The 17309-nt window shown below is 37.2% G+C and overlaps 1 protein-coding gene across 1 annotated transcript in view; it reads right to left on the bottom strand.

The window, feature by feature from the left end:
• The window catches only part of PDE3A (phosphodiesterase 3A), a 311073-nt gene that overhangs the window by 42069 nt on the left and 251695 nt on the right, over nt 1-17309 (bottom strand). The window contains exon 5 of the mRNA XM_004270940.4: nt 12165-12289. Within this exon, the coding sequence (XP_004270988.2) occupies nt 12165-12289 (125 nt within the window). The remainder of the gene's footprint in view (nt 1-12164; nt 12290-17309) is intronic.

Here is a 17309-nt window from a genome sequence, read left to right as displayed (position 1 = left end):
TTCCGATTTGGATTCCTTTTACTTCTCTTTCTTCTCTGATTGCTGTGGCCTAAACTTCCAAAACTATGTTGAATAACAGTGGTGAGAGTGGACAAGCTTGTCTTGTTCCTGATCTTAGGAGAAATGGTTTCAGATTTTCACCATTGAGAATGATGTTGGCTGTGGGTTTGTCATATATGGCCTTTATTATGTTGAGGAAAGTTCCCTCTATGCCTACTTTCTGGAGGGCTTTTATCATAAATGGGTGTTGAATTTTGTCAAAAGCTTTTTCTGCATCTATTGAGATGATCATATGGTTTTTCTCCTTCAATTTGTTAACATGCTTTATCACATTGATTGATTTGCGTATACTGAAGAATCCTTGCATTCCTGGGATAAACCCCACTTGATCATGGTGTATGATCCTTTTAATGTGCTGTTGTATTCTGTTTGCTAGTATTTTGTTGAGGATTTTTGCATCTATGTTCATCAGTGATATTGGCCTGTAGTTTTCTTTCTTTGTGACATCTTTGTCTGGTTTTGGTATCAGGGTGACGGTGGCCTCGTAGAATGAGTTTGGGAGTGTTCCTCCCTCTGCTATATTTTGGAAGAGTTTGAGAAGGATAGGTGTTAGTTCTTCCCTAAATGTTTGATAGAATTCGCCTGTGAAGCCATCTGGTCCTGCGCTATTGTTTGTTGGAGGATTTTTAATCACAGTCTCAATTTCAGTGCTTGTGATTGGTCTGTTTATATCTTCAATTTCTTCCTGGTTCAGTCTCGAAAGGTTGTGCTTTTCTAAGAATTTGTCCATTTCTCCCAGGTTGTCCATTTTATTGGCATAGAGTTGCTTGTAGTAATCTCTCATGATCCTTTGTATTTCTTCAGTGTCAGTTGTTACTTCTCCTTTTTCATTTCTAATTCTGTTGATTTGAGTCTTCTCCCTTTTTTTGCTTGATGAGTCTGGCTAATGGTTTATCATTTTTGTTTATCTTCTCAAAGAACCAGCTTTTAGCTTTATTGATCTTTGCTATCACTTCCTTCATTTCTTTTTCATTTATTTCTGATCTGATCTTTATGATTTCTTTCCTTCTGCTAACTTTGGTATTTTTTTGTTCTTCTTTCTCTAATCGCTTTAGGTGTACGGTTAGGTTGTTTATTTGAGATGTTTCTTGTTTCTTGAGGTAGGAGTGTATTGCTATAAACTTCCCTCTTAGAACTGCTTTTGCTGCATCCCATAGGTTTTGGGTTGTCGTGTTTTCATTGTCATTTGTTTCCAGGTATTTTTTGATTTCCCCTTTGATTTCCGCAGGGATCTCTTGGTTATTTAGTAGTGTATTGTTTAGCCTCCATGTGTTTGTATATTTTACAGATTTTTTCCTGGAATTGATATCTAGTCTCATAGCGTTGTGGTCGGAAAAGATACTTGATATGATTTCAATTTTCTTACATTTACCAAGGCTTGATTTGTGACCCAAGATATGATCTATCCTGGAAAATGTTCCATGAGCACTTGAGAAGAAAGTGTATTCTATTGTTTTTGGATGGAATGTCCTATAAATATCAATTAAGTCCATCTTGTTTAATGTATCATTTAAAGCTTATGTTTCCTTATTTATTTTCATTTTGGGTGACTGTCCATTGGTCACAGTGGGGTGTTAAAGTCCCCTACTATGATTGTGTTACTGTCGATTTCCCCTTTTATGACTGTTAGTATTTGCCTTATGTATTGAGGGGCTCCTATGCTGGGTACATAAATATTTACAATCATTACATCTTCTTCTTGGATTGATCCCTTGATCATTATGTAGTATCCTTCTTTGTCTCTTGTAATAGTCTTTATTTTAAAGTCTATTTTGTCTGATGTGAGAATTGCTACTCCAGCTTTCTTTTGATTTCCATTTGCATGGAATATCTTTTTCCATCCCCTCACTTTCAGTCTGTATGTGTCCCTAGGTCTGAAGTGGGTCTCTTGTACACAGCATATATATGGGTTTTGTTTTTGTATCTATTCAGCCAGTCTATGTCTTCTGGTTGGAGCATTTAATCCATTTACACTTAAGGTAGTTATCGATATGTATGTTCCTATTCCCATTTTCTTAATTGTTTTGGGTTTGTTATTGTAGGTCTTTTCCTTCTCTTGTTTTTTCTGCCTAGAGAAGTTCCTTTAGTATTTGTTGTAAAGCTGGTTTTGTGGTGCTGAATTCTCTTAGCTTTTGCTTGTCTGTAAAGGTTTTAATTTCTCCATCAAAGCTCAATGAGATCCTTGCTGGGTAATCTTGGTTATAGGTTTTTCCCTTTAATCAGTTTAAATATGTCCTGCCACTCCCTTCTGGCTTGCAGAGTTTCTGCTGAAAGATCAGCTGTTAACCTGTGGAGATTCCCTTGTATGTTATTTGTTGTTTTTCCCTTGTTGCCTTTTATATTTTTTCTTTGTATTTAATTTTTGATAGTTCAATTAATATGTGTCTTTGCGTGTTTCTCCTTGGATTTATCCTGTATGGGACTCTCTGCACTTCCTGGACTTGATTGACTATTTCCTTTCCCATATTAGGGAAGTTTTCAACTATAATCTTTTCAGATATTTTGTCAGTCCCTTTTTCTCTTCTTCTTCTGGGACCCCTATAATTTGAATGTTGGTGCGTTTAATGTTGTCCCAGAGGTCTCTGAGACTGTTCTCAGTTCTTTTCATTCTTTTTTCTTTATTCTGCTCTGCAGTAGTTATTTCCACTATTTTATCTTCCAGGTCACTTATCTGTTCTTCTGCCTCAGTTATTCTGCTGTTGATTCCTTCTAGAGGATTTTTAATTTCATTTGTTGTGTTGTTCATCATTATTTGTTTGCTTTTTAGTTCTTCTTGGTCCTTGTTAAACATTTCTTGTATCTTCTCCATTCTATTTCCAAGATTTTGGATAATCTTTACTATATTTATTCTGAATTCTTTTTCAGGTAGACTGCCTATTTCCTCTTCATCTGTTTGGTCTGGTGAGTTTTTACTTTGCTCCTTCATCTGCTGTGTGTTTCTCTGTCTTCTCATTTTGCTTAACTTACTGTTTGGGGTCTCCTTTTCGCAGGCTGCAGGTTCATAGTTCCCGTTGTTTTTGGTGTCTGCCCCCAGTGGCTAAGGTTGGTTCAGTGGGTTGTGTAGGCTTCCTCGTGGAGCAGAGTGGTGCCTGTGTTCTGGTGGATGAGGCTGGATCTTGTCTTTCTGGTGGACCAGACAGCATCCGGTGGTGTGTTTTAGGGCGTCTTTGACCTGATTATGATTTTAGGCAGCCTCTCTGCTAATGACTGGGGTTGTATTCCTGTCTTGCTAGTTGTTTGGCATAGGGTGTCCAGCACTGTCGCTTGCTGGTCGGTAAGTGGAGATCTCTGGGAGAGCTTACACCATTTCATATTACGTGGAGCCGGGAGGTCTCTGGTGGACCAATGTCCTGAACTCGGCTCTTCCACCTCAGAGGCACAGGCCTGAAACCCAACTGGAGCACCAAGACCCTTTCAGTCACACGGCTCAGAAGAAAAGGTAGAAAAATAGAAAGAAAGAAAATAAAGTTATTTAAAAATTTTTTAAATAATTATAAAGAAAAAGTTAAAAAGAAAAAAAACAGAAAGAAAGAAGAGAGCAACCAAACCAAAAAACAAGTCCACTAATGATAACAAGTGCTAAAAAGTATACTAAAAAAAAAAAGAGAAAAAAACAACGGACAGACAGACTCCTAGGACAAATGGTAAAAGCAAAGCTATACAGACAAAATCACACAAAGAAGTGTACACATACAACTCACAAAAAGAGAAAAAGAAAAAAATATCTATATCTATATATATATAAAAAATGGAAGAGAGCAACCAAATCAATAAACAAATCTACCAATGATAATAACCTCTAAATACTAAACTAAGATAGACATAAAACCAGAAACAAATTAGATGCAGAAAGCAAATCCCAAGTCTACCGTTGCTCCCAAAGTCCACCACCTCAATTTTGGGACGATTTTTTGTCTATTCAGTTATTCCAGAGATGCAGGGTACATCAAGTTGATTGTGGAGCTTTAATCCGCTGCTCCTGAGGCTGCTGGGAGAGATTTCCCTTTCTCTTCTTTGTTCGCAGAGCTCCCGGGTTCAGATTTGGATTTTGCCCCACCTCTGCGTGTAGGTCGTCTGAGGGCGTCTGTTCTTTGCTCAGACAGGACGGGGTTAAAGGAGCAGCTGATTCAGGCACTCTGGCTCACTCAGGCCGGGTTGGGGGGGGGGCGGGGGGAGGGAGGGGTACGGAACGCAGGGCAAGTCTGAGGCAGCAGACACCAGCATGACGTTGCAATAGCCTGAGGCGCGCCCAAAATTGCAACTCTTAAGCTTCACCTTGGACTCCTTTTAACTCAGTAAGGACCAGGAGAGTACTCAGGCCACTGGGCCAATCTCCTCTGTGTGCCACCATCTGAAGACAGGATGCACAGTGCGGGCATCTCCACAGCATGGAATACGAGGAATGAATCATCATGAAAAATCAGTGGCAATGTTGGCAAGTTCAGTTAAAGCCTTGGTGTCCTGGAGTAACTTCAAAACAGAAGGATATTATATTTTTTTTAATTATTAGGGCTTCCCTGGTGATGCAGTGGTTAAGAATCTGCCTGCCAATGCAGGGGACACGGGTTCGATCCCTGGCCCAGAAAGATCTCACATGCCGTGGAGCAACTAAGTCCGTGCACCACAACTACTGAGCCTTAGCTCTAGAGCCCGAGAGCCACAACTACTAAGCCCACGTTCCACAACAAAAGAAGCCACGACAGTGAGAAGCCCGTGCACCACAATGAAGAGTAGCCCCGGCTTGCCGCAACTAGAGAAGCCCACGCGCATCAACGAAGACCCAACGTAGCCAAAAATAAAAACAAATAAATATTTATTGGCATGTAGTTGATTTACAATGCTGTGTTAATTTCAGGTGTAAAGTGAATCAGTTATACATATACATATATCCACTCTTTTTCTTTTTTTAGATTCTTTTCCCAAATAGGCCATTACAGAGTATTGAGTTCCCTGTGCTAAACAGCAGGTTATTATTAATCTACTTTATATATAGTAGTGTGTATATATCAGTCCCAATCTACCAATTTATCCCTCCCCCACTCACCCCTGGTAACCATAGTTTGTTTCCTACATCTGTGACTCTGTTTTGTAAATAAGTTCATCTGTACCCTTTTATTTAAGATTCCACATAAAAGTGATATGATATGATATTTGTCTTCTGCAGAAGGATAACATCTTCTCCTCCTATTTTTGTTTCTTCTTGGCATTCTGACCTGATGATATCAATGGTTAACAATTTCTCATGTGTTTGCCCTCTCTTGGGTTGTGAGGTTTTTAGCAGCAACAGGATCTGCCACTGCTTTCAACATTAATGTATCTGGAGCAGAGTTTTTTAGCAGGCGTTGGTTGCTTAAAATATGTTAAGGAAGAAGATGCATTTTTGAGAGGCAACTGGCTTTGTTAACCATCCATGTTTTCAGTGAAACTACTTTCTGTGCATCAAACAGTACTTTGATCCGCATCGTTTCTGAAGGAAACATTTAACAATGGAATATGATCCATTTCAGATCAAACAATAGGCCTCAAGCTCAAATGATAAGTGTGGACATTTGTGCCAAACTGCGTTTACTCTCGGTCGTGAACATTTTACAAAACGCTGGCTTTGATTGCCAAGTGCTGAGGTTTGAGGACAGGATGCTGTCTTTTGAAGTTACTCTCTCCAAACAGAGAAGGCAGCCCGCACGAAAACTGAAGAAAAGAGAGAAAATACTTCTGAACAGCTACCTGCTTCCTAATTTTCATGATTGCCTGGATGAACAATCTACTGTTAAGCAAATGAAATGAAATCAGGCAATGAAATTGCTTTAGGCAATTCCTTAATTATTTTGGTAACTGACTGTGAGTTTGGGGATCGTTTTCTACCACTTTTTAAGAGTCGTTGAAAGCCCGTGGGAACACCATCCATTTCTGTCTTGACACAATATATTTTCTGAAGGTAATTTACGAGAGGAGTGATTTTCTTCATTGCTAAGTTTTAATAGCCGCCAACTGATCCTCTCAGAGATGCGCAATTCACTCTGAAAACACAAATTGAAAAATCCACTCGATGATTGGAGTTCTTGGAACTCATGGATTAACTAAACTTAAACAAATAAGCAGAACTTCAGACTCCGAACTCATGGCCTGGGATGAAATTTAAAATAAACCTTGTAACAGAGGAAAAGCACTTTGCTTTTGCAGGGCTGTTAGGCTACACATTTTGAACGCTCCTAACAAGCAGGGGTCTTGGCAACACCGTGAAGAGCGGGGGTATTTTTATTCTGTAGGTGAGAAGATAAAGGTATAAACATATAAATTTCTTTTTTCTCAAGCCAAACTATTTCTCACAGTGTGCCTTATCATGGTTTACTTGAAGTTTTAAAAACAGAAAGGGTTAGGAATGCCATAGGAAATGGCCATATATTTACATATATTAGTCTTCGAATAGATGGAGAGATATAAGTGCAGATAATAACCAAATACTCTTTCTAGAAAGGAGAGATTGCAAATAAAATTATTTCGCAGGGACAGCATATTCTTGTAAGTCTTCAAAACCAATTATTATCTAAGGTTTCTTAAAGTATAATCATGTCTAAAGTTAGAGAGATGAAGTTTATGACCTTTGAAGTCTCACCCAACCTTCTGTTACACACACACATCTATACATTCATACACACACACACACACACACACACACACACACACACACACACACACGTGAAGGAACTCTGATGAATACTCACACTCTCAAACATATTTATCTTCACTTTCTATTTGAATAATTTTAAGAGATTCCAGGAACAAGACGCGGCACATGAAATACAAACTTTTGGATGATTCAGACCACCCTAATGTGAAATACTTAAAATTAAAACATTTAAAAATTTAAAATATGACTTTAAAAAGTTCTAAAGTACCAACTCCTTTGAGTAACTGCGTCTTTAACTCCATGCTCCTGAGAACAGGAGAAAATGTGTATCAAGACACAAGGAACGTTGGGCAATCAAAAGGAGATGATAAATAATACTGGAGGGAAATGATTTAAGTGAATCCATGTGTTTGTGTTGTAAAACTCAGTTTTAGTTGAACGAAAAAGGGACTAGTATGTCTGATAAATACATGCCTCTTTTCCACACCCACAGGAAAATAGACAGCCCTAATATTTTTCCAAAACAAAAAAGTATCTAAAGTATAGAGATAAAAAAAAATCACAATGCCATAATTAAAGTTCTCTCTCACTTTAAATTTTCCATAGGCAAAACTCAGTCTAACTTGTAGGTGTAGAGATATCTGTAATAGTTGTAATAGGATGATAAGAACCATAAAACTTACAGGAATCTGGAAAGGGACTACTCGCTGCAGATGTGATAAGCATGAAATTAGATTATAAAAGCAGAATGACAGAAAGGCATCTCGACATATTCAGTGACTCATAATAGAAAAGCAAGATTGAAAATGCAAATTATATTTAAATCTCCCATTTTTAGGCTTTAATCAAAGGATTCCTATGTGATTTCATCCATTTATTTTATATCAGTAACTGCATAATAATTGGTTGCGTTTCAACTGTTTAAATGAATGTTGACTGATGGAGCCAGAGGACACACTGTTTACTTGATTTGCGCAAAGAACAGATTTCATTAGTCCTGTCTGGAAACAGGTCATTTATCTTCCAGTGTTTCTGTTCTTTCAGTTTATGCTTGCATCCCCCTACCTCTTTTGCCTCCTGCTTCTTATTTTCCTCCTTAGATTCTCTGCACACTTTATTTAATTCCATTTCCTTAGACTCTTTGCCACATAAAGGGGCTTTTCTCAGCCCCTTCCCACAGTTTTCTTGAAAACTGGGTGGCAACCACTGTCACTTACATCACACCTACTTAGGAAATCAACCCCACCTTGCCATCTATGCAGGGAAACGAGCTTTCAAACAGAAAGGCCCATCTGATCAGGGAGAAGTATGATTGAACTTCAGCTCTCTGATTCTTGCTGGAGATTCTTCTCCCTTTTGGCAGGCTTTCAGCGATTTGTTTAGTTGAATTCAGCACGCATAGGATATAGGTTATTTTATAAATATTTAGCTCTGCTGTGACAGCAGTCTAAAGATGGCACAATGCAAAATCCCTTCCAAAGTAATCTATGATGGAGATTTTTTTATGTACTTTAAGGCTCTTGCCATTCCCGTGGCTCTCATCTCTACCATCTGCCTTGGTGGTATCTTCCGTGGACATTCTTTTCCTTTCACACTTTGCCCTTCTTGAGGGCAGGCATATGAAGCCGGGGGCAGGACACAGGATATGAAGCTGTTCCTCACATCTGTCCCATCATTTTCTCCGTTATTTCCAGTGAATATGCTAACCCTAAATGTCTATCTTCTTGACTTTACCATGTTGGTTATTTTAAGAATTTTAATTTTATTACCTAAATGAAGAAACTGAGAGACAGAAAACCAAATCCTTTCATTATCTTGTCCTCAGCCAAGGAAAAGCCCCCCAAATCCTAATTTTAAATTATCTTAATTTGTCATCCTCAATTTTTTTTCTAGTAAGTCTTTAGGACAAAAGAAAGAATTCTGGACTAATTGTGTGGCCTTGGGCAAGTTACTCAATATTTCTGTGCCTCAGTTTCCTTATCTGAGCCTGTCTTCCAAGCTATACAAGAATGTAGAACACAAATTCATACGTCATCTCTCGGGTTACATATTATTATTGTCTAATATTTTAATTCTTTCCATTAAAAATCTTTAAAAAATACCCACAGAGCTGGAAATACTATTATTTACACATATAATGTTTGTCTGGATGGAATCATGGGTTTCAAATTTATGTGTTCACCATTTTTATTAGATCTCAGACTTTTTCTCTGCAATTATATTTTTTTCTAGAATACATCCATCATACATTCCTTCAGTTAAGATCTGGTAGGTGGTAAGGTTTTGACTTACCTGAAGGTATCTTTAACTCATTCCTAGTCTTCTGAGATAGATTTTTCCCACACACAATTTTAGGTTGACTATTATATTCTCTCAGAACTTTGAAGAAAATATTTTCCTGTGCTCTGACACCCTTTATTTGTGACAGTTCAACTCTCAGACTGACTACAAGGTAATGTATCTTTTCTCTGGCTAACTTTAAGATTTCTTTTCATCTTTGGTGTTCTGTAGTTTCACTGTTTTGTGTCTATGTGTGAATTTTTTCTACTCTTTCCTCTCCTTCTACTCAAATAGTTTACGTTCCCTATCCTCTACTAAAACTATGATCATGTATATTACACTTTCTAATTCCTTCTCCTATATCTCTTAAAGTCTTTTACATTTTCCAGTTTCTCATCTATGTTTCATTCCATGGAATTTCTTCACATTCTCTGCCTTCTAGTTTACTAATTCTCCCTTCAGTAGTCTTTTATGCCATTTAACCTATCATATTTCCCTGATTACATTTCCAAAAGACATTTAGCTGCCCTACAATTATGTCTTCTCTCATTGCTATTTTTTATGACCTCATGTTTTTCTTTAAACATTTGAGTATTTTTCTAGCACTTAAATAACTCAACCCTTTTAGAGATCTGTACAGGGTTTTTTTTTTTTCTATTTTCTCTAACTCGTGGTGCTTTCTTGCATGTTTACAGTGATCTTGGTTGTAAGCTCCAATTTGTTTGAACTTGATATGTTGGGGTTGCATAGCCCTTAACTGGTGATGCTTTCCTCCAAAAATTATCTGTACATATTTTTGTAGGGAGCCAAGGGGTCCTTCTGAATTAGAACCACTTCAGTGCCCCTTCAAAAGTCTCAGGTTTAATGTGGAATGCTCAAATTCAGTTCTTCCACCTTGCTGGGGTCCCAAATGGGTCTCTGCATTCCTGAGCTCATCTGCATTTGCCCTCAGTGCAATCCCAGTTTAAGTATTTGCCCACATTGTCCTGTTCCTGACCCTAGTGAAAGCTCAATTCTAATCCTCAGGTCATGAATGACTTATAAGTTACAAAAAGTAATGAACATTTCTAACGAGCAGAGAGGACCAGATTAATTTTTGGAAAATCAGATTACCTTTCATGGTTTCTTTCAGTAATGCAATGCCAATAAAATGGTACTTTGTGGAGGAAGTGTCTTCCTACACTCAACAGTAGAGATTTAAGCCAAGTCAGTGCTTAAATGGTTTCAAGGAATAGTTACCAGTATAAAGTGGGTGATCAAAGGGGAAAGAAAGTACTAAATTTTCTTTTCTAGATGTATGAAACAACAACAGAAGTCCTTCCTTAAGTTAGTCCTTCCTTTTAAAATTAAGTTTATATTTCAAGGTGGTCTCTTGAAATATTAGTGGAATGTGAGTACTGGTTCTCTAACCCTTACAGAAACACTGCCATTTCAGGACTTCTGCTTCGGACTATGATGCAGTAGTTTGTGGTAAATCCATGCTTCTTTGAGAACAAATAGAAAAGTTGAGTTAAAAATTTAAAAAGCGATCGAGGGAAGGCAAACCAATTCTGAGAGACTAGGTTTCCAAATAGAAGAGACCCTCAGAAGGGTGAGCCAAAACCCTGTGAACCGTTCTTCCATTCAGAGCGTTATTTACGGACCATTGGCATGGAACAAAAGGTTAAGAATCCAGGCAGAGGGATGCAGTTATTAGGAAGGCAAGCCAACAGAGCTTTTAGTAATGTCATGAGGCTGAGGACACAAACATTGGAGTTTGGGGCTGCCATGGCAGCCAGAACTTGAATGTCTAACAGCCCAGTGGGAAGAGGGCAGCTTTCCCCTTGAGCCATTTGGTGAATTCTTGAGCTGCTTGAAGATTAAGAAGCTAAGCAGGGAGCTACTGAAAATCTCAGTCGAGTTTTCTGCAATACCGAGAGGTGAAAACTTGGAGTTAGAACATTCCAAGAAGGAGAGGTCAGAGTAGATACCCAGACTCTCAACTGGGATTCAAGGAGGGGGCCAATTTGGAGATGGAATCTGACAAAAACTGTATTTCAGTTTTGAGTCAGCAGAGGTTCTGATTAAATGAGGTAAGCTTCCCTCCAAATCATTTTACTTTCCTACCTGAAACTTCATTGATACCTAAACTCCTTACCACAGCTCCTGGGTCCCGTGTGGCCTCTGTCCACAGACCTGCTTTCATCTCCCATTCTGCATTCAGGGCTCTCCCTTTCTTCTTGGTAGCTTTGCCAGCCATTTAGAATCTTAAGTTGCTGAGGCTTTCCCTCACCAAGTTGGGTCTTTATATCTCTTTTGTTATTTGAAAGTTTTCCCTCACTTCCTTATCATAGCCTTTAACACACTACGTATATAGTAACAGCTGTCCATCTGTTTATAGTCCCCACTAGCATGTAAGTGAGAATTCTGTGAGAGGAGGAACAGGGTCTGGTTTAGTCACTGCCGCTTTCCTCAAATTAGTTCAGTGTCAGAGATAGTGAACACTCCACACGTACTTATTAAGTGATGCTTGAGGGAAGGGAGAAGCTAATGCTTAGAAGCACAAGGGGTGCACTGACACCATCGAGGAAAACCCCATGCAGATCCTAGATGGGAGAGATGACATCAAATTTCATTCTGTACCTGTTTGAAAGAGAAGGAAAACCTCCTACCCACAGTACTCTTGGGTCTTTTGGTTGCTGCTCGCAAAGGTTCTGAATTGTATTTTCTCCAAATTTAAATACCTCTCCTTTTCTGTATTTCTATGTTTGGGGGGAGGTGAGTGACACAGAGTAAGAATTTCTTTGAAAAATTATAATACATATAGTAACTGAAACATTTCCTAGAACTTATAAATACCATACTTCTGGAAAATAATTTTCTTTTTTAACAGACACTAAAAATAAAATTGAAATTTGATAAGTACTTCATTAGCTTTTATATTATAAGATGATGCTTCCAGAGATTATCCTTAACAGTGACACTGATTTCCTACTCATTCAATAAGTTCAAGATAGGATAGTTGGTACAGCTACCTTAAAAGAATCTGTATCATCATATAAGGTGGAAATTTAAGTAACTATAGTTGGTTATTGAGGCTTTTGCTTTTTAGAAGAGTCAAACCAAGCACACCTGAGTGTTTCAACACTTGAAGCTTAGTTCATTCCACGACTGCACGCTCAATGAGTATGAGCTCTTTCTCCAATAAGTTACTTACCTGGTCGATTTTGCTTTTTAGCCTTTACGTGGTTAGAGGCAGCAACAGCATAGGATGAAGTAAAGGATCTGCTTTTGGTGAGAGTCATCATCACTGAGTTTTTCCAAGAATCTGGATTAATAGCACTATAAAGACAGGGTATAAAGAAAAATGAAGAAATTATTCATCAATTATTGGGGCGGACCTTACCAGAACCAACCATCATTTCCATAGTAGACTTTCTGAGTCATGGTCCAGGTTCAGTGACAGAACCACTTTACTTCCAAATGACAAACAAGGTTATCTAAATTCAATCTGTACTGCAGGGATACAGTACACACTCTTTAAGGATTCTGGGTTAACAAAAGACAAAAGATAGCTCTACTGTTTATCCAATTACTAGGTATCAGTCACCTTCTCTTTCTACTTCTACAGTCATGTTCCTCACAGATTTTCTAAAAACATGGCAAGTTAACTAGTTAAGATGCAGGTGAACTTACATTAAATATGAATGGCATAATGCTTCCTTCTATACCCTTTTTAATTTATTATTCTTGGTGTAACTAAATTAAAAAATCAAGTGCTTATAAAATCATTCAAAGATAATACTCTTTGCAGTATCGTGAAGGAAAAGGTTAGTAAGAGGTCTTTTAACCTACCATTTCTTTTACTGATGATACCCTGGAAAGAAAGGGATGATGAGCCAAACCCCCTAGTAGACACTAATGACAGACCTGCTACTAAACATACTGATGCTATTTACTAGAAGAAAGGTAATGACAGTGAGGCTTCACCTAGGGAATTCTTTTAGCCGGATATCCTTGGTCTGTCTAGGTTATTACTGTAAATAAGTCTGGAATCAATAAATCTCTGGAAGGTTGGGATGGAGAACATTACAAAACACCGTGTAATTAATGGGATATAAATTTTGGAGCTGTTCCAAACCAAAATTTATCTGCAGGCATTGCTCAAAATCTTACATGCTGAATCTGAAACAGAATCCATTGTAATTTGAGAGAGAAAAGAATTTGGGAAGTCATGTGGACAATCTTGGATGCTGCAAAGGAAAAGTGTTTGTGCTTGGCTCACATCTGTGTGCTTTCAGGCATTAATAAATTTGCTACTGGGTAAAATCCATCATTTGCGTGAGGATAATTGGACAATTTGACCTTCAGCCAATCTTAGATTGGCACTGTAAGCGGATGTACTTGGTATCTCTGGGTCACTTGTAAATAAACCTGAAATGGATGGAATTAAAGGGTCATGAAAGCTGTATAATTAATGAGGTATAATTTGGAGGTGTTCTATAACCAAAGTGGTATCCTCTGTGCAAGGATCATTATGTGTGCACTGCTTACAATCGTGCATATTAAGTCCAAACCAGAACACATGCTAACGTGGAGTAAAAGGACTTTTAGGGTGCTGTACTACCAGTTTGAGACCTCTCAAAGGGAAGGACGCTGATGCATTGGTTGGCTATTTCCTCTATCCCTTTATTATTCGTAAGTTTAGCAATGGGAGAGATCAGTTTGTGTTGAGTCTGATTTGACATTCTGCCACTTGTTACCTCATTTCTTCTCTTTCTTTTTCTTTTTTCAGAGAGACTTTTCTTCAACTGTTGACCCAGGTATTTTAAAACTTCATCTTTTCTCATTTTAAATAGCATTTGAAATGTGGAATAAACTCCAGCAATTATCAAATACAATTAAGGAAAGCCTACAAAATAATGTTTGTTTCATATCCTTCTTAGAAATCTCATCCTAGACACTTCACAAATGCCTGGAATTTTGAAACAATAAAATCAAAGAAAACTTTGAATCTGAGATAGACAAGTACACCAATTATTTCCTTCTCCCACTATTCTTTCAACTCCTTTTGCTGGATTGATTGACTTATAAGACTTAAAAAAAAAAAAAAAAAAGACTTACTGTGAAGAAATTTTATGTAATGTATATGTGGCCTAGATGTTTCCTTAGCACATTGTACAATAAACGGGTTGTGACTTTTCTATGTAGACTTTTAAAAGACCTTAACATTAACTGAATTTATTTTTTAATATCTTAAAAAGTTATATTATGAAAGCTAGCTCAAAAACTGCCTGCTACTGTCTTATACTTCTTTAATAAAAACATTTAAAATATGCTCATTTTGAGAAGTTTCATAAAGTGCAATAATGGAGCATCTTTAATGTATGGGAAGTTAATGAACTTCAAGATAAATAAAATTCCAGCTATATATCCTTTCTTAATATAATAAATATTAATTTATTAAACGGATATTATTAATAAAATAACAAACCAATATATGTATAAGTGTGTGTGTATATGTGTGTGTTTGTATATACACACACGCACGCATACACACTGTAATTTACAGGCACTTTCAAATGCATTGCTTTGCGTGATCCTTGCAATAGTTTTCAGCTGCCTATTGAACTTCACCGTCTTGATTCCTGTTTAAATCTCATGAATATGTAATGATTTGAATTCCAGAGAGGAAAATAGCTTGGGGAAACCTTTACTTGGTCTTCCCACACTAACACAGCAGGGGAAAACTATCTGTGTGTCTGTTGTAGAAGATCTCAACCCCCCTCCACAAAAGTGGATTTTATAACCTTAGTTCTATCTATAAAAACGTCATCCTAGGTCCTAAAAGTCTTACCAGGTCCTAACAGTTTCTTTTACTGAGTTTACAGCGTTCTTTCTGCCTAATATACAGAGGCAGGGGTCAGTCAGTTCCAAGGGCAACGTGAAACGATTAGAGTATGATTTATTTCAGACTTTTTTATTTCTCTCAAGCCTATTTTTTTTTAAAGCACCTACTGGCATTCTTCCACCTCATTTTACTCCAATTGTGTCATTGTTCCCTTTTTTCCTAAGAATTCCTTCTGGTGAGTACCAAGGCTCTGGATACACATCTCTGAGTGATAGGGCCAAGATTCTGATTCTCAATCCAGTGTCTTTTCACTCAGCTGGATTTAAAGCTACCCAGGAGTAAATCATCCAGCTCTGTACCTAAAGGAATATAAGCTGAGGACTGCTTCTACTTTTCACTTCCCACTCTTTGATCACTGCAGTCCTCAGAGAGCCTCAATGAAAAGACAGACATGGAAAGGAAGAAATAAAAGGGCTGACAGGGAAGAGACTTCAAAGGCTAAAACTCAAATCAGTTTTGAAATGAGTCAGCAGGTTTAGGAATAGGTCTCCTAAGTGAAGAGGTTTTAAATTTGGTTTATCATCAGGGCTGGAGGTGATCTGAGGCTATCTTTTCACTATTTTCACACACGACAAAGGATGAGTCAACCAAAACTAGCTGTATTTAATGGTGGTACCATTGCTACTTACTTACACATGGTTTTCCCTTAAAGGGCTCAAATTCTCTTCAGAATGAATCTTATTTCTTTATAATGGTGAAAAAGTTGTACCATTCTCAGATTTTATATCAGGACTTTTAATAGAATAGTGAAATTAAGGAATAGTAAGTTAGACAGTGGAAAAAAGCATACCCAGGCAAGACATCTATTAGTATTTTTGGGACAAAGAGAATGAATGGGATTGTATGCTATTCCTTATCTATTTTGAAAATATTTGAGCATGAGTACTTATTTCATAAAGCAGAATGACAAAATCTTGAGGAGTTAAGCTCATAGAAGTTTTTGAAAGCTTCTTCCTCACGATGATTTCAATGTTAGCCCCCAATCTCATTTAACTAAAAGAAGACAGAAGTAGGAGAAAAGAAATTTGATGAGCAGTAACAAACAATAACACAAAGAAAGGTGGCATTTAAGAATGCTTGAATGGATTCTTGGTAAAGTCATTCTACAGAAAGTAAGTAAAGGAGCATTCTTGCCAAGGTGTGTTAGTAAAATAAAGATATACACTGAGAACACAAATTCATTTTCTTAAGCAACGAATATTTAACTATAATTCCCTACTACTTATCAGTATTTGCTGTAGTAGAAGTCGACAGTGGTCAATATTTTCATAGGAAAATATCATCAATGACTTGTAATTTTAAACTTTAGGAAATGTTCATGAAACAGATTGGGTAACATCCTCCTGTGGTGATGCGTAGAAGTTTTACAAACGTCCAGGTAATAAGACAAAGTGGAATTATACTGATATGTGAAGAAAGAATCATTCAAAATTGCTTCTGATTCTATAGGTTTATTAGACTACCAATAATATATTAATATGGAAGAAACCAATTATGTTTTTAAACAACAGAGCAAGAGAAGTTAGCCGTCATTAAATTCTTAAGAGTTGAAAGGTTTCCGTTTCTTTGCCAGTCTCAGAATGGTGCTTTATTTATATTCAAAGCCAAGGTCAAGAGAAAATCACTTCTAATATTGCCACCATGTAGTTCAACAAAGATGTGGTAATTTTTCAGTCATTAGGTCATTAATAAAATTAATGCAAATGTTTCACAAACCTCAAATCATGTGGTAAATGTTCTTGTAACTATTATTCACATAAGGAATGGTATTTCTGTTCTAAATAGAAAAGGACAAACACAGTAGCTCCCTCTGAAAGCACCTCTTTCATGATGATGTTTCCTTCAAAACTCTTTCTAGATCTTTGTATTATCTTTCCTTTAGCTTTGGTAACTCTGACTTTTCAGTCACTTTGGAAAATTATCACTAATATACTAAATAAAGTTTATTCTATTTTTATTGAGGTACAGTTGACATGTAACATTATATTTGTTGCAGGTTTATAACATAAGGGTTTGATATTTATATACACTGTAAATGATCATCACAGTAACATCCATCGACATGCAGGTTGCAAAATTTTCTTTTCTTCTGATGAGGACTTTTAAGCTCTACTCTCTTAGCAACTTTCAAATATACAATACAATATCATTAACCACAGTCACCATGCTGTACATTAAATCCCCATGACTCATTTATTTTATAATTGCGTTTGTACCTTTTTGAACCCCTTGACCCATTTTGTCTACCCCCGATCCCCCACCTCTGGTAACCACCAACCTGTTCACTATCTAAACAAAGCTTAAATTACCAGCTGTTTGAAGATATTTAGGTGCTCTTAGAATGATGATCTATTTTTTGATCTGATCTTCTGCCTTTGAAATAATGCTAGGAGAGCTGCTCTGGTGGGCTGGGGGAAATCTAACGATCATTTGCAAATGTCAGGTTGGATA

Source organism: Orcinus orca, chromosome 11 (genome assembly GCF_937001465.1).
Source record: "Orcinus orca chromosome 11, mOrcOrc1.1, whole genome shotgun sequence".
NCBI classification, from domain to species: Eukaryota; Metazoa; Chordata; class Mammalia; order Artiodactyla; family Delphinidae; genus Orcinus; species Orcinus orca.
The sequence above is the reverse complement of the archived record's forward strand: the minus strand, read 5'-3'. Positions and strand labels throughout refer to the sequence as shown.